The 26,073-nt window shown below is 35.4% G+C and overlaps 1 protein-coding gene across 1 annotated transcript in view; it reads right to left on the reverse strand.

Annotated features, from left to right (window-relative positions):
• Positions 1-1,231: 1,231 nt before the first annotated feature.
• LOC131071466 (NADPH-dependent pterin aldehyde reductase) overlaps positions 1,232-26,073 on the reverse strand; it is a 57,944-nt gene continuing 33,102 nt past the window's right edge. The window contains exons 3-5 of the mRNA XM_058007311.2: positions 22,964-23,157; positions 22,681-22,853; positions 1,232-1,948 (exon numbers count right to left, since the gene is read on the reverse strand). Of these exons, the coding sequence (XP_057863294.1) occupies positions 1,879-1,948; positions 22,681-22,853; positions 22,964-23,157 (437 nt within the window). The 3' untranslated portion in view covers positions 1,232-1,878. The remainder of the gene's footprint in view (positions 1,949-22,680; positions 22,854-22,963; positions 23,158-26,073) is intronic.

The raw sequence follows: 26,073 nt of genomic DNA on the forward strand, positions 1-26,073 counted from the left end.
GATAGGTCAACCCTCTGCTCATCTCCTATAGCCTAGAAAGGGGACATTACAAATATATGTGTCTATAATTGATGAGAGATAAGCCAACAATAAAAAGTGATCTAGTGTTGTTGTTTTTTTAAGAATTCCATCTCAAACTACCACTTGGATCGTTAAACCTAAAACTTATTAAAAAAAGCCAATATCATTCATTCAAGCATAACAAAAAATCCTTTAAGGCAAATCGAATGGACACCATGGTTGGGAGAGAAAATTGATTGTTACCTATATCTTGAAGCATAAAAAATCTTGAAGTATAAAAGATAAGTAACTAATTATCCTCATCAACCACAATGCTAGAGCCAACATAAGATCTAATTATTTCCATAAGGAAGTGGCCAAGACTAAGGGAACCCTATTGAGAAACCTTAGGCATTCAAAAAATGTCTCGACAAAAACTCTAAAAAAGTCCATAACTTATGATCACACACAGAGGAAGTGGATGATGTGCATATTTTCAGCCTTGGGCATATGGCACACCACTTGATGTGGTTTGTACATTTTATTGACAATGAGGTGAGGTCAATCCTACACTAAAAGCATACAAAATCCTTAATTCTACAAAGATTTAAAAGTGTGCTTGTAATTTAGCGGGAGGTAATTGAAAGGCAATTGGAACCCATCTTGTCATTCTAGAAATGTTAAAAGGATTTTGATTATTTATATAGTGTGGACATGACATGCTCTAGCAAGTATTGTTGCTTCAAGGTCATGATTACATACACAACATATATTTCATCAACAAAATATCACCAATGCAATTGAAACCATTCAACCTTCAATGTAAAGCAAGTTGGCACAAACAATGAACATATTTGCAGAGCTACAAGATAATTGATCAAAACCACACATCCTTATTATTGAACCGTATAGTTGATTTGTCCAACTTTAAATCACATCAGTTGAAAAATAACTTAAAAGGGCTATATAGGCAAAGTCTTAACAAGAAACAATCATTGATCCAAATTAGATTATAAAAATGTTTTTTAAGTGTTGAAAACTCATCTTGATGAGTCCCTCTGAGTTAATGATTGTTGCATGCCACTACATTGTGTGTGAATATGTTAATGGTTCTTATTATTTTGAGGTTTTAGCCTTAACAGGCTGAACCACCCTTGTGGCATTTATTGAGCGGTGGACAAATAAAAGCAATGCATACAGGATTTTCAATAATAATTCATTCATCCATTAATGGGCCTGCAAGTGTAACTTACATTTATTATTTAGTGGGAATATAGACTTAATGGGTTGACCTACCCTTACATCATTCATTTATTGAGAGGTGGTTGATGTATCACTTTGCATCTTTCACGATCTCTTTGGAGTTCTTTCATGGGTGGAATCCCAACAAATCCTATTTTCTTTACCAATAACCAGAATAAAGTGTGCCTCATTAAAATCAACACTAGTTAATACTCTCTTAGGACATAAGAGACATAATAATAGCTTGGAGATGGCGGTTATTGTTTTTGCATAACCTTCTACATTATCAAAACCTGATACATGTGAATCAACTCCATAAAAATGTGAAGCTTTATTAGATTTCATCAGAACATGACAAAAAAGATCTCCAAGTAAGCATATAGAAACTCATCACGAAAGTAAATTCCTTTTCTCACTTGTAACAATGGAAAAGGGATAAGCCATCACTCCATGGTTCAAGTTCAGCAAGTTCCATTCCCATCCAGACAAGCTTTGAGCAGCATTAGATGAAATAATTTGGTAGCGAGGGAACATTGGAATAGCAACCCCAAAGATTTCTGTTGGCAACTTTTCAATTTGGGATTCACAGATTGTGTTTTAACCTCCAAATCATGCTAGAAAATTCTCTGTTTATGATCAAACATTCAATGATGCACCATTGTCTGCTGCTGTCAGGCCAAGAATCGTTGTGGCAGCATGGGGAGCCCTGATAAACAGAAAGTCTGCGTTGTTATTGAATTATACAAGTACAGCTTCAAAGCTACCACAACTAAAGCAGAAGAAACTGAAACTTGAGTTATACAGCTTTTAAAAGTAGAACTACTTGAGACAAATATAAACTGCCACTGAAAAAACCGTGCACTTAACCTTTTTGTGTATTGCTAAACTATATCACAACAATAAAAAATGGAAAACTAAAAAACAAATCATAAATCAATCATTTAATTGATTCAGTATCCAATTTGGCTCATGGCAAGGCTTGTAATGCATAATTCAGAAAAATAAATATTTAGTATTGCAAACTTTCAAAGAGAAGTATACAAGAAATATCCCCAAAAAGACTACTCAGTATGAAGTTGTTATGCTTTCATTTGAGAGCACAATTTGAATTTGTGCCATAAATAAGTACTGTCTTGATAAATTGTAGGCAGTAAGATAAACTGAACATTATAATAATTTGAAATTGAGATTTCATCTATGTTATATAAAAGGTTGCACCTGGTATAAACTGGCTATACTTTCATCTAAGAGCGTGAACTGAAAGTGTGCCATGTATGAGTTTCCCTGACAAATTGTAAAACAGTGCGATAAAGTAAGAATTATAATAATTCATAAGTGAGATCATCATTATGAAAGTGTTGCATATTTATATGATTTTCATAAGACTTTGATTTCTTTCATATCTTCTAGCCATGACCAACCAGCAGGTGGGTCAACAGATCTCATCATGTGTCTGATCAATCAGTTTGCTCCAGTGCATTCCAGAAGAGAAGCATGGGTTTGCTCCAAGTAATGAATGACTTGGGGCATTATCGCCACTCCTTGTTGTTCATGAGATGAGCCCTTCACGCTGTCTATCAATCTGATTTGATGGAATAAGGCTCTGTCCCTTTCTATAACCACTGAGCTATTAGCAGAAAATTCTTCCTAGTGGGAGTAGCCAAGGTAGCCATCTGAATGTAGCCAGCCACTAGCCATACACCCGTTTATCAATAGTGCTTTCTCTTAGTTCTCAAGGCAACCCAGTGATAGTCTGTACCAATGCTACTGAAGCAGTTATAAAAGAGCTGGAAAACATTTCCCTAGAATCTCTGGGTTGGGAACTTTTCTTAACAGTTTATAGTAGGAATTATCATTCAATGACACAAATTTCACCATAAAACTCCGTTTCTATATCATATTGTATTGAATGCACTCAAAAAAATGTCAAAAATGAGAAACAATAAAATTCATTTGTACAAAAACAAAAGCCCTCATAATTTTAGAAATTGAAAAATTGGGCACCTTATTTCTCACACTTGCGTCTCTTGTGAACAAAGAGCTAGAATAAGGTTTTTGCAAGTTTAGAGGATAGATTCTAGGGGTGAAGAATGTATTATGCAGGTGGGGATTGTGTCTGTGGGTTTAAGAGCATATTGAAAATGTTAGTGAGCGAGTCTGTATTATTTCTACCTTCTCTTGCCAATCCAATGCATCTTCATGCAGAACAATCAAAGGAACCTCAAATCCCCCATCACAATATTTGTGTTATGGATATCTACTCTCTTGTGATGTATATCACAAAACTGGGAAGTAATAAGGAATGGTAACACAATTTGTCTAGAACCATCTTCAAAATCTTAAATGTATGAACCCAATTTTAGTTCCTCTAACTGCTACTGAGCTAGGATAGGAAACCTAATTTTGGAGTACAAAATCCAAATCTAGATTAAGAAGAAAAACTGAAATTCCAAAATAACTGCTATTATCCCAAATATAAACTTAATCTCAACATAAATCTGCTGTAAAAATCTGTAAACCAAAATCAACGAACTTCTATGAATCTGGAAATCTAATTAGCAAAGAAACCTAGAACTAGAAATGTTTAACACGGACAGAAAAAAAAAATATCAAAATAGATATAAAAGAAGAGGGCCTTCCTGAAAAGGCCAAAACCAAGCCAATCCACGAATGCTTTTCTAGATGGTCCATTTGCTTTCCTGTCCACAAAACAGCCTCAAACCCGTGCACAAGGACTAATTTCCAAATTGACGTTGCAATCAGGAGAATACATCTCCTTATAGAATTTACCACAAGACACTATAACTGCCAAACAGCCTGCATACGACAAATATGTGACACGTTGGAAAATAGATTGATTGGTAAACTCACTGCCTTAAAGGATTGACCCATTTAACCCATATATGGTGTGCCTGTTTACAGAAAAAATATGGTTTGAACCCACTACCTAATATGGTATTATTATTGGCATGGAGTAAAAAGTTTAAGATGACATTATTTAACCATATGCTACAGTAGCATTTCAGAAGCCATGTCCAACATTGGAGGATGAAAGAAAGATATCATATTAATCTCCGACCAAGGTCTTTCAATGCCACTAATAAGCACATCCAATCACAATAGTAAGAGGAAGTAATAAATGAGCTCCAACTTCTGAAGCAAACAAGAGGATACAAACCAAAACATTCTGACAAACTAGGGGGACCAAATGATCCAGATTTCATTGGCTAATTGGTGAACACACTAAATTACACAAATTTGATGTCTTGTGATAGCAATTAGGTGACACAAATAAAATGAATCCATCACAGTAAATTTATTTTCTCTTTACTAACAAGGGTACAATGATAAGTCATCACTCCATAGTTCAACTTCAGCAAGTTTCATTCCCATCCAGACATGCGTCAAGCAGCATTTCTTGAAATAACACATTAGCAAGGTAACTTTAAAATGGCAAATCCAACGACATGTATCTACAACTTTCTAACTTGGCATTCATTGATGCTGTTTTAAGCTCAAAAACATGATACAAAATTATATGTTTATAATCAAACATTCCATGATGCACCATTTTCTGCTGCTGTCAGGCAAAGAATTGTTGTGGCTCCATGGGGAGCCCTGATAAACAGAAAGTCCATGCATTGTTATAGAACTATACAAGAACAGATTGCAAGCTACAACAACTAAAGCAGCATAAACAGAAACTAAAGTTATGCGGCTTGCAAAAGTGGAACTATACTAAGTGAGAGCATTTGTTAAAACTGTGAACTTAACCCATTTTGTTTTGTTAAACTTTATCACAATAAGAAAAATAGAAAACTTAAGAACACCTCATAAATTGAGCATATAGTTGATGTGGTAGCCAATTTGACTCATGGCAAGGATTGTATTACATAACTCGGAAAACAAAATCTTGTATTGCAAACTTGCATATAGAAGTAACAAAAATATCCTATAAACGGTTTTACTTGGTATAAAATGGCTATACATAATTTCTGAACATGATTTGAATTCATGCCATGTGTGAGTTTTATTAAAATTGTAAGGATAAGATAAAATAAGGATTAAAATTATTTGAAACTGAAATTTCCTTATTCTAAAAAAGGTTTTACCTGGTTTACAGTCCAAAGAAAAAAAATTCACCAAAAAAAATGCAATTGTACTCAATCAATCACGAAATGGTATATTTCACAATATTTTCTGAAGTTGCCAGTCCTTGTATGAGGTCAGGTTCGGGTACAGAGATCTGGTATGTCAGTACGGCAATTTTTTTCCTTGAGTGTGGTATATTTGGTACGGCTGTATATATAATATCATTTGATACAGATATATCATATGATATTATATTTTGAATCTTTGATAGTATGATACTTCATCATTTCTCAATGGTAGTGATAAAGATAAATGTCAATTGATATAAAATTTCAACATTATGTCATATATCATTTATGTCCAAGACAATTCAAATGAAAATGATTACAAATACAAAATTAAAAAATAGTACAATCAAAAATTTGTATCTTGGGATTCAATCTTCATCAAAAGGATCTAAGTCAAAGTCATCATTTGGTTCAACATCATTTAAACGAAGCAAATGGGGTGCCACTCCCACTAGGTACATCCATACTTGCAAAATCCTGCGAGTACTCATGCATCCAAAACTCGAGCGAGCTAATCACAGAATAACTTGTCGCCAAGTTTTCCTTGAACTCGTGGCAAATTTTCTTTAAAAAATCAATTTTTCTTTAAAAAATTGCTATTATGTGCAGTTTTACCTGCTAAAATTGTAAAAAATACAGCCCAAAACATTATAAATTTGGCAATAATGCAAACACTTTTTTTAGGGTTTTATTTCATTTTCGGGAAGTGATTTTATCCGTCGGATGACTGAGGGCACGGCTTTTTTCCCATCTGTGACTTTGGGCACGCAATTAACAAAGGTTTTATTCTATTTTATTAACACGTCACACTTCATAGTTAAACCTTGATATTGGCACATGATTGATTTTGTATTTTTATATGTTTAGACCTCCATCTAAAGGAGAGGTGGGCTCTCACTGTTGGATTCCCGTTGAGAGACCTCAAAATTTTATGGGCTTTGTTCAACCCTCTGCTAGCTTAGATATATGAATGTTTCTTATTTTTTATAGAGCATTTGCCAAACCCTTACAGTAGCTTCATGACCTCTTTGTTACTTTCTTCAAAAAATATTATTTTATTTAAGACAGTACTATGTGCAAGACAGAAATTCTGGGAAACATGGAAGGCATTCACGTATGTGAGCAATAGACTATTATTTATATAAATCCTCTTCTCACAAATAAGATCTACTTCGTATTTAAATTAATAAAATATAATCAATAAATACAATTAATTTGGATATAAGAAATAAGATTAAAACCTGTATATCTATAAGATTTCCTGCTACCGCATGGCTAGGTTTCTATTGCAAGATACTAATTCAAACAACTAGTTCCTCAACTCATCTCTTTGCCAATAGAAATGCACTTAGCCCAGCCTGCATTCCTAGTAACCTCCATGAAATAATTTTGTACCATATATTGTTTTAAAAGGGATTTTTCAGGTTTTCTCCACATTAGAATATCCTACCTAGGGTTTGGAGAGAAATAACAGCATGGAAACCCTCAAGAAATATTTAGAGTAACTTATCTCACTGCTAGAGACCAATTGCAAGTGCTCAGACTTGTGAAATACCCTTTCAACTTCTTCCTACAACAAAGGAAAAGAAACGCTTCCCATTTCTTTTGGCTGCAAAACTTTTCCAACAGAGAGCACTTGTAATGTAGCCCAGAGGAGGCACCTTCAAAAAAAATCAGCATTCCTCTTTCTTTGTGCAGGAACAAACAGGCTATGCAGAAATATAACAATTTTGCAAGACTATATGTTATACAAAAATAAAACTAATGATGAGGGAATATGTCATTATATTTTAAAGAATTTATCAATTACACCAGTCATTATGTCATGGTTTTGTAGTAACCAGCTGTGCAGTCAGTTACCCATCGGTTCTGCATTGTTTTGGGGACAGGGATGGGGGACGGTAGGGGATGGCAGTATGTATGTGTGTGTGTGTATATATATATATACCTGTGTGTGTGTGTGTTTCAAAATATATTAATATATTATATAGAGAGAGAGAGAGAGGAAAAGAGAGATAGATATGTCAATAATTGTTAACAACAATATCAAAATGTAAACAAATCATGTAAGTACTAGTATAACAGCATAATAAATTTCAATAAAGCATTATAACAGTAGTCTTAAACATCAAGAAACCATGGTCTATCGATATCCAAAAGTCTCAAACATGTATCTAAAACTCTCAAACATCAAAATACAATAGTCTATGAAAGGAAGCCTCATTCAGGCTATCAATATGCAAAGACTTAGAACCATCTGAGTCACTGTCGCCCTCTAGCAGAAGTGGATCATCCAATGGTAGCCTGATCAATCTTGGTTGCTGAGTTAGTGTTTTGTTTGGTTTTAACTCTTTATGTCATCTTAGGGTTCTTTAGTGGTTTAAAAGTCCTTGTGGACCCCCACGAACCAATAGCAGCAAAGAAAATTTTAAAGTAACTTTATTTTTTAAAAATTTTGTAAGCCTGGAATCATTCCCAATCACAGGGGACGGCTAGCCATTTTGGGGACGGGGGGACGCCAAGGGGATATCCCCTTCCCATCTTGAGGACAACAAAATGTCCCCATATGGCTAGGGACGTTTCCTAGGGTTTTTGGCCTAGCAAGGACGGCAAGGAGGCGTCCCCCCCCAAAAAAAAAAAACAGCTAGGGGACAGGGACGTCGGGTTTCAGAGTTGGGGACACATCCCCATGTAAGCTAGGTTTTGTAGTGATAATTAGGAATTTGTCAATTTCAATTATGAACTATTCCTGCAAGTGGAAAGAAGCATCTGATGTCAATTACATGGCCTTTAAGCCTCAGGTGAAAATTGTTTGTGCAGGCTTGCAAAAATATTTAGCAGGAGCCTGTGGAAGGACCATTTGTGGCCGTGTGCAGCATCCATACTGTTCTTACGTTGGGCATAAGTTGGTGCTCATACCTTGTAAGAAATGTACTTTATTCTTTGACATTGTTTTTGATGAATGGAAATGTTGTTTCCTTGTTTTCTGAAATACTGAAATTTCATTTCCAAAATGGTGTAGATTCTTGAATCTTCAATAATTAAAAAAGTTGATATATTTTAACTGCCTAAAGTATATCTATTACATTGTCTTGTGCTTTTGTTTTATACTTTTTAGTTTAGGTTGCACTTTGCAGCATTGCTAACTAGAGTATTACTACTTTTTTATGTTGTCTTTCTTTTGTTAGGTTTCAAATTCGTATTTTGCTAAATGAATATGGCTTCTGCAAGTAAAGTAACTGGTGGCAAACCAAGGGATCCTTTGCTGCAAACATGGGACACCCACCAGATTCAGTGTGAGGAGATGTTATTTGTAATCATTGCACTAAGCCTATGAAAGGTGGCATTAATCAACTCAAATATCACCTTGAGCGAATCCCTTGCCGAGGTGTTACGCAATGTGAAAAACTACTAAAGAGGTTGAGAGGGAGGCAAAAGCACTCCTTGCAGCATTTGAGCAAAGGAAGGTAAATAAAAAAAGTACAGCAGATGCAATGGCAGCCCCAATGGCATATTTCAATTCTACAAGGTCATTAGGAGATATGGGGGCCTCTTCTTCAATTGGACCACAGAAATGAGGATCAGAAGTGCGGGCAGCCATACTTCTAGCTTTTTTATTCTCCATAACACTCCTAGTGTGCAACCCTCTTTGCAAGGTACTGCATGGAAAAGAGGATTGCAACATGAGGCAAAGTTGGCATGTGCAAGATTTTAATACTACAATAGTATTTCGTTCAATGTCGCTTCCAGTCCTTTATTGGGAACAACTGGTCATTGAATTGACCATGGCAGGTAAGGGGTTCAAGGCCCCAAGTCATCATGAGAGTGGCCCATTATTGCCGGATGAGGTCCAAAACACATGCCAAGTAGTAAGAAACAAAGGAGAATTTGGAAAAAGAAAGACTGCACCATTTTATCTGATGGGTGGCAAATGGCAAAAATAGGACACATCAACTTTTTAGTGGCAAAAATACAAAGACCTTGTGCAACATGTTGGATGAGATGGTGATATAGTGGGAGTGCAAAATTCATTCAAATTGTGACCAATAATGTAACTACATATGTGGTAGTCGTTAATCTTCTACAAGCGAGGCACATGACATTATTTTAGAGCCTTGAGGACATAGGGAAACTAAGTTGGGTAAAGAATGTAGTTGAGGATGGCAAGAATATCACAAAGTACATCTACAACCACACATGTGCTCTAAATCTTATGAGAGAGCACACTAGTGGTAGGATCTCGTGCGATCATATAATGTTCCCTACTAGGAGGCTGTCAATTTCCCAAATATCAACATCCACTACTTAATAGTTAATACTATCATGCCTTCAATTAATTTAATGAACTAGATGGCCATATTTATTCATATTACAATTGATAGTGACTATATTCAAGCCCCAATTCTTACTCCGTTCCTAATCCTGAACCCTAGATGGGGATTTACTTGTCTAGGGCGCACTGACACCACCTCCATAATTGGGCCCAGGTTTCAGGAACATCCGTCCAGACCACCCTTGGGGCTCACCTAATTTGGGATGGATTTACTCCACCTCTCCCTAACAACACCATGCCTCTCCTTGGGGGGGGGGGGGGGGGGCAGTGGGGCAATAGAAACGATTAAATTATTGGGCTATGAGTATACTAACTTCTCATGCATCATGAATATATATGAAATTAAGTATGATTGTCATATATATTGCAGTCTATATTAATATTACTACTAAATTCTGAATAAGACCATTATCAGGCTTCGTATATTAAGCACATCCCCATGTATACCACCAAGAACAAAGATGTTGCTGCCTGTAACTTAATAACAGTTCTGATCTGATCTGATCGATGGTGATCTCCCTGGATGCTTTTGATTCCTTTCCTTTATATCTCTCAATGTGAGGGAGAGGTCACACCTCTTCATCATGTATGCTTTTTGGCACGAGACACACCCTTTCACCATTAGCACCCTTTGAAAGAGTGCAACTCTTCATTATTTCTGCCCTTTGAAAGGGACAAAACCTTTCACAATCAGATCTGCACTTCTTATTTAAATCAGATCTCCACTTCTAATTCCCAAATTATCCCCCCTCAAATGAGGTTCTCTTCTCCCTTTTATATCTCATGTTTGAGGGAGTCACAACTTTTCATTTCATGTCTTATGACCATTCATTAACTTAATTAAATTTTATTTTATTTAATTTTATTCATTTATTGTATTTTTCATTCTTTTGTATTTTAATTTTATTATTATTATTTATTATTAAATTCTATTTCAAAGTGGGGACATTACAGATCACAAGTCACACACTTTGCTACTAATTTCCTCAGCTTGCAAAGCATGTTAGCTACATTGTCCCTTTGTCACCAGAAACATGACGGCTAGGACCCATTTTGCATTGTGATGGGTGAAACGGGTTTTCCATTGCAGGTAGTTGTTTCTAAGCCTGTTATGTCGTTTCTATTTGTTGCCAAGCTTTCCGTTCTGAAAGATAAATGAAAAAAAAAATCTGCAATTTTATTGGCCTTTTTCCTCCAAGAATGAAAAAACATTCAGCGATATCATTGGTTTTTTCCCTTCTTCGAGGAGTTGGGTAGTGGGAGGTTATTTAATTTTTAAAAACTTAAGAGTTCTCCAAGTTGCCTGTAAAAAATCTTTGAAAAGATTCTCCCCTGATTTTTAAAAAGGTATCAATTTAATTTCTTTTTTAAAATCTTTTATCATATAATATTTATTTATATTTTTTAATGAAATTTTGTTTTATAAATTTTTTGTTTTTATTTTTATTATTAATTATAATTAAAGTTAAAACATATAATTATGTTTTAAAATTAATATAAGATGTTCTTAATTTTTATAAGATTGATTTAAGTAAAATTTTAATTTACACATATTTATTAATAGGAGATGAAACTTTATAATAAATTTATTTTTTTAATTTAATCCATTTCTTATATGCAACCTTTAAATATTTTGTTTCTCATCACATTGTCGTCGCATTTCTCATTTCTGGTCACATAACATTGCCCAACCTTAAGAATGTGTTTGTGAGTGAAAGATGGTTGGAGAGTCATTATAGGAAGCCTAAAGTAGAGAAGGTCATGAGGGCCATTTTTTATGATAGATTTTGTGGAGGAGATCATCAATGTAAGTTTTCAAACTTCGATTGATGATTTATTTTTAAATTTTCTAATATTACAATTCACTGATTTTGTTAATTTTTTTATATTTAAGAATCACAATCGTTGGCTAGGGTTCTATGATTGGTGGATGGGAATCAAAATCTCCCATGGGGTGTCTATATGAGACCATTGGTAAGGTCAAAGAGATGATTCAACATTTGTATGGGTCAAACAAGAAACTGAGAATAAGGGCCACTAGACTGATTCCAGTGATGAAAGAGCCACTTGAGATTGAAATGAAAAACAAAAGCATTAAATTCTTTAACAACTTCTTTAGAAGGCATGGGAGGTGGATTCGAAATGAACTTGAGAGCAAAAGCCAACACTTCCTTTTCCAAAATAGAAAAATATCTATTTGAATGATTGTGAATAGTAGAATTTGAGGTGCAACCATCTAGCTTTCCCATGGAATAACAACTGAACGTTGGGAGCAAGGAGGGCAGACTATTCACTAATTTTTGGACAACAACAGTAGATCTCCAAAGGATCAAGCCTGGCCTTGTCACTTTTTCTGCCATGCCGAACCACCATCTTGGATCTGACCTCCATCTCCATGAAACCACCCTTGTGGTGCACTGAGAATGAAATTGGGTAGTCCGAAGTAAGGTCCCTGTCCTTCTTGGAAGTTTAAATGAAGAGGACTTTGAAACTACCCAAACTATGGAATAGGGAACAACTAATGTTCTTGTTGACACTAATTACCACAAAAGTTCTTCTATTGTGGTTCGTCTTTTGGACCTTCAGTAGATCTTTGTTGTGGGCTGTTGAGGGATGTTCTGTAGCTCTTGTAGGTGGTTGTATTTCACTGCAAGATGCTGCATGTTGCTGTTGAAATTGTTGACAACATTTCTTAAATTGTGAGAAGAACATTGTAGTTGACATTAGGCAAGTCATGCAGCTGCTGCAGGATAGTGTAGTGAGCCTGTAGCATGTTTCCTTCAGGCTATGGCATGGCATTTTGCAAATTAGTGTCAAACCCACCCTAGATGCCTTGTTGATTGTTGGTTATCAGTCTGAGCGTCAATAGGACTATTGCGGACCATGAATATGATTTTACCTTCAAACACTATAGAGTGAAATATTCTTCCAGAACCTCATGCCACTAGAGGAACAGCAGGTTCCTATACCTTTAGGGTAATATCTTCCAAAGATGAACTTTGAATGACATGACAACTGACTTGGACAGATGTAAATAGCAATTTGAATTATGTTTGAAAAATTTAATAAAAAAATATGCTAGATCAAGTTGGAAGATGATATAATTGACTTTTCCAAAACAAAATTACCCCTTTTGGGATCTTTTCTTAAGTTTTTGGGGCAATATAATTTGAAGCTTCGATTTCCCTGCACAGTTGATATTGTGTTCATGTTGCAGTTTCTTTTTTCAGTGTTTGCACTATGGTGTTCAGTGTAATGTTCACAATGTGGTAACCTATTTTGTTTTTGTTCTTGTGTGTTGCTGAGGAGCAATATTCTTGTGAGTGGTTAAATTGTTTTGTTCCCAACCTCTTGACTGATAGGGTAAGGTAGGTCTTCATGATCAGTCTGTTAGTAGATTCTTAATGTACTTTCAACGTTTGTGGTCAGCTGACGGTTTGGTCATGCAGTTGTGGTGACAACTGTGTGTAGTCTTCACAATTGCTGATGATGTAAAGTAGTTTGTATATTGCTGCAAGAACAAAAAAATTGCCACAGTGGTCATTGTAGTTGGCCAATGACTTACCTTCCTTACATTGCAGATGGTATGGATGGTTAGAGGCATGTTGTAATGATATGATGGACTTCAGTATGATTGTGTAAGGTCATGTCAAGGAGAGGCGATGGATCTTCAGACTGCAGGAAGCAATGGCACAAGGCACTACAAGAGTAACAAGGGTTGTTCATACTTCATAGAGAAGTGTGGAGCAAAGGTAAAAGCACTAGTGTTGACTGACCAGCTCTAGAAGAAAAGGAACCAAATTACATAGTGGTAGGATTGGATAATTGACCAGATTTGCAGATGCTCTAGATCAATCAGATTTCCCCCTTCTGAATTAAGGGGGAATTGATGGATCTTGTGATCCAAAGCATTTTTTATATTAATCTTGTTAGTGTATTAGTATTTGTGGTTAGGTTCACGGGATGTTTCCCATTCACAATTTAACGTGCTGTGTTTTAGATACCTTTAAAAATGACTTTTTGTATTTTGTAATCTGTTCTATTTCTGCAGATCCTTGCATATTTTATTATATTTTATTAATCTTATTTGTGTGCCATCATCGTGTAATCTATGTTAAATTTGAACCAGAATAAATAGAAAGCAGAAAACTAAACTTATGAACAACACAAACAAAAGAACTTTATCCTAGGAAAACCCTCCGCCCGAGGGTGAAAAACCCAGCCCACTCAAAAATGAATTTATTATATCTCTGAAAATGAATACAACTATTGATAGTTTCGGGTTACTATCAATCACACTAAGATAAGTTTGATTCTCTACAAATCAATCATGACAATGAAGTCAAATGATACATTTCATATACATTCTATAAAACTTCATAAGTCTGAAAAACTCTGAACATAGAAAACATATAATATTACTGTTCTGACAGAATCCATACACATTACTCTCAACTTGGTACGAGACAAAATGATAAGCCCGCAATATGATTATCAATCTGCCAAAGAAGAAGACCCATGAAAATAGAAGGGCGATAAATATAAAGAATTGAATAGCAAGTGAAGAGACTCCACGATGGAAGAGGAAAGGTCACCGAAAGCCACATAGATGACTCACTGACAGTCACATAGAAATCTCACCGACAGCCACCATAGCGTTCAGATAAACAAAGAAGAATTTCGAAAGGAAGACGGGTGCCAATGAAACGGTATAAAGGTAATGGAAGCCACCAAGACGGAGACAAATAGAAGATTGCGATATGAAATAAATAAGAGACGATGGAGAGGAAAATAGATATGCATCTTAGATCTCTATCGCAGCTATAACTTCAACACTCCCTCTTAGCAAGAGAGAGATCTTCATTTCGTCATCTCATGACAGGTACATACAGCTGCAACCAAAGAAAGTCAACAGAGTCTCATCACAGATTTTATTCAATAAAATTGTTATCTCAGCATAACAATATTCACCATAGCTACTCCTAGAGGGTGAATGAAAACAGAAATAAAAAATCATAAAGTCATACACATGACTTCCACCATAGCTACTCCCAGAGGGTGGATCAAGGGATTTCACCTCAAACTTCTCTCGCAGAGAAGAACTCATTAATCAAGGAATTTTACCTCGAACTTCTCTCACAGAGAAGAACTCATTAATCAAGGGATTTCACCTCAAACTTCTCTCGCAAAGAAGAACTCATTAACAATAAGCAAAGAATCAATAAAGCTGAGACTCTCTCAGCAAAAGCTTTTCTCCACAATGCCAAGCTTATCTCGAAAGTAACAAAACTTCACTCTTGGAAGCGGCTTGGTGAGAATGTTTGATGTTTGCTCTTTTGTAGAAATATACTTGAGTTCAACTGCTTTTCGCTGAACAAGGTCTCTCAAGTAATGATATTTAATTTCCACATGTTTGGATCTATCATGAAATACTGGATTAGCTAAAAGCTTCACACAGCTTTGATTATCACACATAATCACAGTAGTTTCCAACGGCTGCCCAAACAAGCCTGCAAGTAATTTTCGAAGCCACACAGCTTCTCTTGCAGCCTGTCATGTCCCCTCCTTAATCATTATATATACATATGAAACGAAGAAATAATTATTATTAATTAATATAATAATTACCAACGAATTATTTATTATTTATTTGTTTATTAAATTAATAATATTATAAACACAATTTACATACTATGTTTATTACTTATAATATTATTTATTACTTATTTATTATTTATTTATTTATTAATAATTTTAAATTAATAATATTATACATTATTAGCTCTATATTAAAGAAGATACATGATTCCCTCAAATCAGTGACTAAAAGTTATTAGAAGAAATCTAAAGAATGTGGTTACGTGGCTGCTCAATTAGAGGAGGTTGCATACGTTAAAGGAAATAATGCAACAGCAATTATCTTTAAGACGGGCAATGAATTAACATTAAGATTAGAGTGATCTCTATTAGTAACGGGTAGCGATTACTACTAAAAAGATAGCAAATATTAAACAACAAAAAGGCACGATTAATAGGTAGTCAAAAGGCTCGATAAAGAGGCGTGTCTCGTCATAAGGCAAGATATATAATAGAAGTCATGATGAGAGAAAGAAAAGGATACGGGGGGAATAGTAAGAAAATAAGCCTGACTAATAACAGTCATCACACAGCATAGGGAGAATAGTTAAAAAGAATAGCACGTAAAAATTAAGGAGACACATACAAGAAGTTCGCTGGCCTTGAGGAATAAAGTAATACTAATATGATGTGGCACTATTCAATATTATTAATACTGTAATAATATAATATACTGTAATATAATATAATATAATGATGTCAATATAGCATAATGCGGGTAATAAAATATCAGACTGTAATATAATATAATAATAATATTACATAAATATGTAATGTAATATAATAATGTTATTACATAATGCAAATAACATAATATAATGTTATTAATGGGATATAATATAATAATGTCATAATGACAGTTAATAAATAACTGTCTATATGACAATTAAGTAAATTATATGATATAGTCTGTAATACTTTGTGGTATCTTGTGTGATTCTCCTTGAGGATAGGAGGAGGAAAGGCAAGGGAGACAACGCAGGAACTGCAGATTGGAGACCAAACTGCGGGTGCAGACAGGTAAGAGGTGTCATGGAATGTAGGTGTAAATAGATATAAATAATAATATTTAATATATATATTAATGAATATAATGAATAGTTAATATATATATTAATATAAATAATGAACATTTGAATACACATGTTAAGGAAAGGTTCTTAGGTGTTAATTAATATGTATGAACATAAGTAATAAATACGCATCAATGAATAGTAGGAATATATGTTAAAGAAATAAATGTGAATATTGGTTAATGAACATTTTTATGTATATATGTTAGGGAATACATGTTAAATCAGGAATATGTAAATGTGGATTATGAAATGGAAAATAGTAATAAAATGCAAAAATGTATTATAAATGTGAAATACATGTTGGAGGCTATAAGGAGGAAACTCCACTTAATCTAAGGGAGGGATTATGATAATTCCTAGGGCAGTATATATACTAAAAACTGATATGCATATGTATGGCTTGGTTGATAAAACTCAATCAAGAAGAGAAGGATTTGGTCATAACCCCTTGAGGACTTGGATGATGAAGGCATCACCCAAGACAAGGAAAGGCAAGGGTCTTCCTTGGCTGGCTTGGGTATAAGAGGTTATACCCGAGACAGGACTCAAGGTCGGGTCAATCCCCTCTAAGGACTTGATGATGAAGGCATCACCCAAGGCAAGGAAAGACAAGGGTCTTCCTTGGAGGGCTTGGGCATAAGAGGTTACACCCAAGACAGGATTCGAACTCATCTTCGATTTCCTGGAGGGCTTGGAACCAAGGGGTTCCAAGAGGGCAAGCTTCACGGCCACCTAAGGACATCTTGGAACCAAGGGGTTCCAAGAAGGCGAGTCGTACGACCGCCTAAGGACATACTTTGTATGGCATTCGTATCCTTTTTATTAGAAAAAAATTATGATGATGTTAAATAAGCATTGAAGTTAGATTGCAATTTAGATTACTTATATATACATATATGCTTGTCATGTTCTAACGATCTTTTTTGCAGGTTAATGATCTCTAAGTAGTAGGGACATTACATAGCCACACAGGCTGCAACATATTCTGCTTCAGTTGTACTTTGAGCAACACAAGATTGTTTCTTGCTGCACCAGGAAATCATAGCTGAACCTAAGCTAAAACAGCAACCTGAAGTGCTTTTTCTGTCAGGCACACAACCTGCCCAATCTGAATCTGAAAACCATTGCAAGTTTAGTTCTACACGAAGAAAATTTTAAGCCAAATCCAATTGTACCTCATACATATCTCAATATGTGTTTGGCTGCCACAAGGTGAATATGCCTTGGTTCACACATGAACTAACTCAAGGTATTAACTGCATAGCATATATCAGGGCTTGTGTTAATCAAGTACATTAAAGAGCCAATTAATTGTCTATACATAGTATGATCAACTAAATCTGAATTTGTTGCATCATCATGTAATTTTTTCAGATTTACCTCCATAGGAATCACCATAGACTTGCACTCTAACATGTCAAATCTTTTCAAAATATCAATTGCATATTTTCCTTGACTCAATATGATTTCATTGGGTCTTTGCCATATTTCAAGTCCAAGAAAATAATGTAACAAGCCAAGATCTTTCATTTCAAATTCTAAAGCTAACTCCTTGCATTTGACAATGAGATCTTCATTACCAGTGAAAAATAAATCATCAACATATAACACTAAAATCAGCACCTTGTCATCACCTACCTTGAAGTATAAATTTGGATCAGCATCATTCTTTAGAAAGCCCAAGCTCAAAAGATAGTGATCTATCCTCTCATACCAAGCACGAGGGGCTTGTTTAAGACCATATAAGGCCTTTTTCAGCCTGCATACATGTGAATCTCTATTATGAATAACAAAGCCCTCTGGCTACTCAATGTAAACCTCCTCTTCAATTTTACCATTCAAGAAGGTTGTTTTCACATCCATTTGATGAAGTTTCTCCAACCCTTAACAGTTGCAACAGCTATGATAGTCCTGATAGAAGTGTAACGAGCTACAGGTGCAAAGGTTTCTTCGAAGTCTATGCCTTCCTTTTGGGAAAAACCTCTGGCTACAAATCTGGCCTTGAACTTTTCTATGCTCCCATCAACTGCATGTTTGATTTTGAACAGCCACTTAGAAGAAACTACAGATTTGTTTTTAGGTCTTGGAACAATGTGCCATACATCATTTTTCATAATAGATTGATATTCCTCCATCAAGGCATCCTTCCACACTTGCTGATTTAAAGCTTCTTCAACACTTGAGGACTCGGATGCTATGATATGACTCATCAAAGATACATAGCCAGCAAACTTGTGAGGTCTTTTACTTTCTCTGAAAGTACCACGAGGGGCTGCATATTTTTCAGCCTCTTCCATAGTGTGCCTAGCCCACAGAGGTCTTTTCTTATGAGCTGAACTATTACTGGGACCTGTTGTTGTGACTATAGAGTCAACTGGATCAATTGGATCAGCTGGATCAGCTGAATCAGCAGGATCTTCTAATCTATATACTCCCTCTGAATGTCTGAAGATAGATTCGGATCAAGTGTATCTATATCTTGAGGATGCTCAAGATCTTTATCAGATTCCAAGTTAGTCTCTTTGGATTTATTGCAGGCTACATCTTCATCAAAAGAAACATCTCTATTGATTTCAATCTCTTTTTGACCTGGAATGTAGATTCTATATGCTTTTGAAGATTCACTATAACCAACAAAGATGTCTTTCTTGCCTGAGGGTTCTAATTTAGTTCTTTTCTCTTTTGGAACATGAATATAAACTGGGCATCCAAAGATTCTGAAATAACTAACATCTGGTTTGACACCTGAAAAGGCTTCTTTTGGAGTCAAATTGTCTAGAATCTGATGAGGACTACGATTCTGAATGTGAACTGTTGTCCTGCAAGCCTCAGCCCAAAGAAATGTTTGAAGACTTTGGTCATGAATCATAGCCTTTGCTACCTCAACAATTGTCCTATTCTTTCTTTCATCCACACCGTTTTGTTGAGGATTATAAGGGACACAAAACTCCCTCTTAATCCTAGCTTCAACACAAAAGTTATGAAAAACACCAGGAACATATTCTCCTCCATTATCAGATCTAAGAACTTTTATTTTCTTGCTAGATAAATTTTCAACTAGAGCTTTGAACTCTTTAAATCTGGACAGCACTTCATCAGACTCTTTAGACTTAAGAAAGTAAATCCAACACTTACGTGAAAAATCATCAATGAAGGTGACATAATACCAAAAACCACTAAGTGAAGCAACTGACATAGGTCCACATAAATCAGAATGAATTAATTCTAGAACATCATTTGCCCTACTTTCACTACTATGAAAGGTGCTCTTAATGTTCTTACCTAAAGCACACCCCTTGCAAACACCTTCATGATTTTGATTCAGCTTTGGAAGACCATTGACAACCTTCTCCATTGCAGACAAAGTTCTGAAATTTAAATGACCAAATCTTTTATGCCACAGCTCACTTGAACTTGAAGAATCATGAGCTAAGACTTGAATGAGATGAGCTGAAAGTTTGTAAAGACTATCATGACGAACACCAATAACACAAGTTGATTGAATACTTGAGTCCTTCTTCCATGCAAGTACTTTTCCATCAGCAAAAGCAACATGATAACCTTTGTCTTCTAATGCAGAAATAGAAATCAGATTCCTCTTAATACTAGGAACAAATAGTACATCACTTAAATGAAGAGGAATACCAGAGTCCAACTGAAAAGAAGTAGAACCAGCACCCTTCACAAAATAGCAAGCATCATTACCAATGATAACTTGAAGATGAGAGTCTTTTTCTTTCAAGTTTGAAAGGTGTTCGCGATAACCAATGATATGACGAGATGCTCCACTATCTATCAACCACGTATCACTGTTAGTAGGAACATTACTAGAAAGTGCAGAAATAAATAAGAATCCCTCAGAATTTTCACTTGACTCTCTTTGAGGAGAAGGATTCTCAACATTTGCAGCAGTTGCTTGAGGCTTTGACCTTGATACACAATCTCTAGCAAAGTGACCAAATTTGTCACACCTAAAAAACTGAATTCTAGAAAGGTCCCTTCTCTTTTTCTTGACATCAGGGGCTGACTCAAAATTCTTGTCTCTAAATCTTTTGAAGTTACCTATCTTTCCTTTCCCTTTAGATGTGTGAGCAACTAGCACATGATCATCTTCATGATGAGATTTGCGACCACTGCCTCTTGCTTCTTGTCTGCATTCTTCCTAGATGCAATCTGCCCTCAACCTATCAAATTTAGGAAGTTCATCTCTTCCACTAATGCCTTGAATGAAGGATTCCCAAGAGTTGGGAAGTCAATTCATAGATAACATCACCAAGTCTTTATCAGCAAAAGTATCTCCAATTGTAAGCTGATCTTTTAAATCAGAAATCTTCATGAAATAAGAAGCAACAGATTCTCCTCTAGACATTTTCACATTCAGTAGTTGACGCCTCAGGGCTAAAGCTCTGCTGGTGTTGTTGAATTCATAAAGATCCTTTAGAGTCTAAAACATTTCCTTAGCTGAATCCAACTTAGAGATGATAGGTACCAGATGATCCTTAATAGAATCAATCAGAATTTTCTTAGCCATGGTCCTATTTTTTCTCCATTGAACTTTCTCTGTATCAACAGAAGGTTCTTCTACATTTTTCGAGACATAGTCAAGGAGAACATTCTCTTCTAGAGTAATCAGAATTCTAAATTTCCAAGAAGAGAAATTTGATGACCCATCTAGTCTATCTTCTACTTTCAATCCGTTCACCATTATGAATAACTTAGGCAAACAAAAGAAAGAAATAAAGAACTTAAAGATTCTGGTTCTGGATCAATCTTCTAACCCCGCTCTGATACCATGTTAAATTTGAACCAGAATAAATAGAAAGTAGAAAACTAAACTCATGAACAACACAAACACAAGAACTTTATCCTGGGAAAACCCTCCACCTGAAGGTGAAAAACCCAGCCCACTCAAAAATGAATTTATAATATCTCTGAAAATGAATACAACTATTGATAGTTTCGGGTTACTATCAATCACACTAAGATAAGTTTGATTCTCTACAAATCAATCATGACAATGAAGTCAACTGATACATTTCATATACATTCTATAAAACTTCATAAGTCTGAAAAACTCTGAACATAGAAAACATATAATATTTACTGTTCTGACAGAATCCATACACATTACTCTCAACTTGCTACAAGACAAAATGATAAGCCCGCAATATGATTATCAATCTGCCGAAGAAGAAGACCCATGAAAATAGAAGAGCGATAAATATAAAGAATCGAATAGCAAGTGAAGAGACTCCACGATGGACGAGGAAAAGTCACTGACAACCACATAGATGACTCACCGACAGTCACGTAGAAATCTCACCGACAGCCACCATAGCGTTCGGATAAACAAAGAAGAATTTCGAAAGGAAAACGGATGCCAATGAAACGGTATAAAGGTAACGGAAGCCACCAAGACGGAGACAAATAGAAGATTGCGATATGAAATAAATAAGAGACGATGGAGAGGAAAATAGATATGCATCTTAGATCTCTATCGCAGCTATAACTTCAACAATCTATATTCTCTAATCCTACAACCCCCCCTCCCAAAAGCTCAGAGAAACACTACAAATACATGAATGATGATGTGTATTAACACATCGCAATATAGTTTTTCATTATCATGAATGAACAAGATTTTAGGGAACAACTGTTTGGAAAATGTGTCTTGTTGTGGTTGAGATTATAGCAATTTGTTTGAAACATTATGAAAAATTCGAAATTTTTGTTTAGATTAAAAATAGACAAATCAATTAGTTAGGGTTGAGCGATTCAATTGAAAACAAAAGCAAATCAAAAGCATGTAATAAACAAAAGAAGATATTTTCTATTGAAGGGAAAAAATCAGTTTGACCTTCCAGTTTACAAAGCAAATGCCAGAAAATACATGATACACAACTGATAAGCTCAAATAGCTTTGGTCTCTACAAGTAAAACAGGTTCCTGTGTTTCAACAAGTCCTCTTTTAGAGGGCTAAAGGAAACGGGGATGCCTAGAAGTACCTCCAAAATCCTTGACACAATATTTGAATGGGAACGTAGGATAAGTCCAGGAACCAAGGGCTGTGGAGACATCCCCAAGGTGCATAGCTTCTTTGTTTACTTATTTAGATAACTAAGAAGATAAAAATAAACAAGCAAGAATAGTCTTAGTTTGATATTTTCAAGCAATGAATTTTTTTAGGAATGATGCTCATTATTAAACAAGAATTTAGATGTTAAATTGATACCAAGCTTCGGGACTCTGGTACAAGGCAGCAGATGCACCAAAACAAGATGCCAGCAAGTCAGTGTTGATCACTCCTGGACTCAATGCAATAACGGCCATTCCTTGAGGTATTTCTTTTGCAACTGACTTTGTTAAACCCTCAATTGCCCATTTTGATGCACAGTAAGGAGAAACCTGCTCAAAAATATCTCCAATGACATGTTTGCAAATCCAATTGGCATTCCATTTTTGTAAAGAAACTGAAATTATTAAACAATTTTAAAAAGAGGGCAAATATAGCAAACCTCTCCAGCAGCAGATCGACCCCATCCTGATGACAAATTCACCACTATCCCTCTTTTCTTCGCTATCATATGAGGCAGAAAATGACGAAGCATGTTTGCTGTGCCCTTCAAATTTATGTCTATGACTGAGTCAAATTCTTCTGCAGGGATCTCCCATAGCTTACCATTTTTGTTGATGATGCCTGCATTATTCACTGAAATACCAAAAGTATTCCTTGCTTACAATCTCCCTCCATACTCTATAAACTGAAAATTCATTCTTTCAACACAGCTAGAAGTTCAAGCACTAATGATCAACGATTATGACAACTATCAGTTGAATAGTTAAAATAGCCTAACTGAAATAGCATTTATCATTTAATTAATTTCAGACTTATTGGTAAAACTATGCCACATACAGGAAGAATTTTTTCCCAACAAATGACTAATTTATTTAGCTATTAAAAAGTTTCAATTAAAGTTGAATCAGATACACCATGCATGTATTCTAAAATGATGCTGGTACAAATCAAATCTGGGAAAAGAGTATGGGTTTATGCAATAGCGAATTAAAGAGATAATAGCCACAACAAAAGGCAAACTTTTTACAAACCAGTTTATTACTTTTCCCATCATCTTCCAGATGGTGGGCCCTTTAAAGGTGCTTATCCACTTTCTGCCCAAACAATTTTTTAAAAACATTGGAGCATGTAAACCAATTTGTCTCAACGAATTACTTTAAATTTTTCTCTTTTATCTTATATTCTATGATGATTTTAGTTATTCTGGGGCTCAACATCCAACCATCATGGTAATTGGCCCACGTTATGACACCATGATGGCATGTCCCCGCAAATTGTTGGAATCAAGGAACACTGAGAGGGAGGGGTGAATCAATGTTCTGCAATTTTCAAGCACGTAAAGCAAATCAACAAGAGAGAGATTCAAACACATAAAGCAAATATCCACACCACCATAACACCAAGATTTTTATACGTGGAAAACTCTATTAAGGGAAAAAACACGATGGGTATGAGACCCACAATATAAATATACTCTGCAGAAGTATAAGAATATTACAATGGGAATGCACATGCATTCAGGAACACTGCCTAGATCTCACTGCTCAAAATATCAAGGGCTACAACCCTAGCAAGACTCACTGTCTTACAATATCTTTTACAAAAGATAATTGGAATGTTTGAACTGAAAAACAACATCTACAAATGCAAAAGTACAGTTCCAGTTAAGCACAAAACACTTGATCTCACATTGATCTGCTACACTGCTCTGTTCCACTGTTCTATATTATTCTGGAGCATAAATCCTTCACTTGCACACGTGAAACTGCACACAATCGATCACAAACACTTTCCACACATCCACCAATATCTAAATTGATTATATCCATCGTTCTTTTATATTCGCAACATGAAATTAGGTATTCTATATGTCGGCTTCAAGAACACATAACATATAATGAAATGTGCATACATAGTCGGCTCAATCCGAACTCCAATGCATATGCAGACCAAAAAGAATTGTCCACACGCTTCCCAGATGTCGACTAAACATCCTCGATCACAAAAATAATCACCAAAATAACTTCATCAATTCCACACAACGATCAACTATTCAAAACGGCCATACCACACTATTCAACCCCAAAACTTGTACACTGGATCTTCTAACTCACACGACAATCATCACCGGAGGCTAAGATTCTGAAATAAGGTACTCCAGACATCTAACTATCTTCCTCTAGCTTCCGCAACACAAAATATTCAACATAAATGAAATGCCAACCAAAATACTACATTATGTTGGATGCACTGTTCTAACTCACCAAACTTAACCAAATCTTCATTCTGACTTCCTGTAGGATCAGATCACACACTACAGATGGCATATTTGACTTCGGTTGCCATCAATGACAACACTGAATGACCTATACAGTGTCTCTTGCCAACACAAACAAAATAGAAAAGTGCTCCAAAGTTTATGACCCACCTAGGACATCAACTTAACATTATATTTTACTATCACAAATAAAATTAGGGAAAAAAGGTCATCACTACACATAATAAAACAACATTATACTTTACTACCACAAATAAGCTTAGGGAAAAAAACTCATTACTACACATAATAAAAGAAGAGGAGTGCAAACAAAACACTCTCCCCTTCAAAAGCTTTATCCACAAAGTTAGGGCATCATCATAAAGATATTAGAAAGTGATGATAACAATCAAAATAGAACACCTGTAAATTCCATAATCTACGGTCAAAATTGAAGAGCACACAAAATACTGAAAGGGAGGGGGGGAATAGGTCGAGAGGGTGGGGCAGGTGAATCAATATTTTTAAACTTTTAAAATCATGAAACCATATAAAACTTTGAGAGAGCAAATAACAAGATGCAAACACTAAATTTTCCGTGGAAAAACCATGGCACGCAATAACTTTCACTAACAAAATGGGCACCAACCCTGATTACACAAGTGAGCACCAACTTTGATCAGCTGAGGCACCAACCTCAGGTTGAGCACCAACTCAGAAATACACTCCATCTCAGAATAACATACTCAGCAAGATATATGAGAGTGACCCATGGCTCCTTCAATTCCTTAGCATAAAAACCTGTTATTAAAAATCTTTATGCACACCCTCTATTCGTACCGCTATACAAATCTACATGCTCCAAACCTGAAACCATATATTACTGCCTGTGCATAAATGCTCCTTATGTTTTATCAGCAGTAGCACATAACTTGACCAACAATAATACACATAAAAAAATTCAGCCTCCCTTCTTTCTCCCTTCATATATTTTGTTCAAACTCCGTTATATGTATATACTCCTCTTCGTAATATCCAACAACACTCCACTTTTGAAAAACTTTCGGGTGGCATATAAAAGGCCTTCATTACCACCACCAGTATCAAATATTCTATTTTTAACGCGAGCCTATTATATGTATATTAAGTCTCAATACCAACAATGTCACTTATAGAATGCATACAAATTAAGAGACTCCCTTCACTGTTACAAAGGAATAATAACAGATTTAATATCAATCGTGTAGGAGTGACATATATTGCCACACAGACCATCCATTAAGTTTCCATGG

Source organism: Cryptomeria japonica, chromosome 6 (assembly GCF_030272615.1).
Source record: "Cryptomeria japonica chromosome 6, Sugi_1.0, whole genome shotgun sequence".
NCBI classification, from domain to species: Eukaryota; Viridiplantae; Streptophyta; class Pinopsida; order Cupressales; family Cupressaceae; genus Cryptomeria; species Cryptomeria japonica.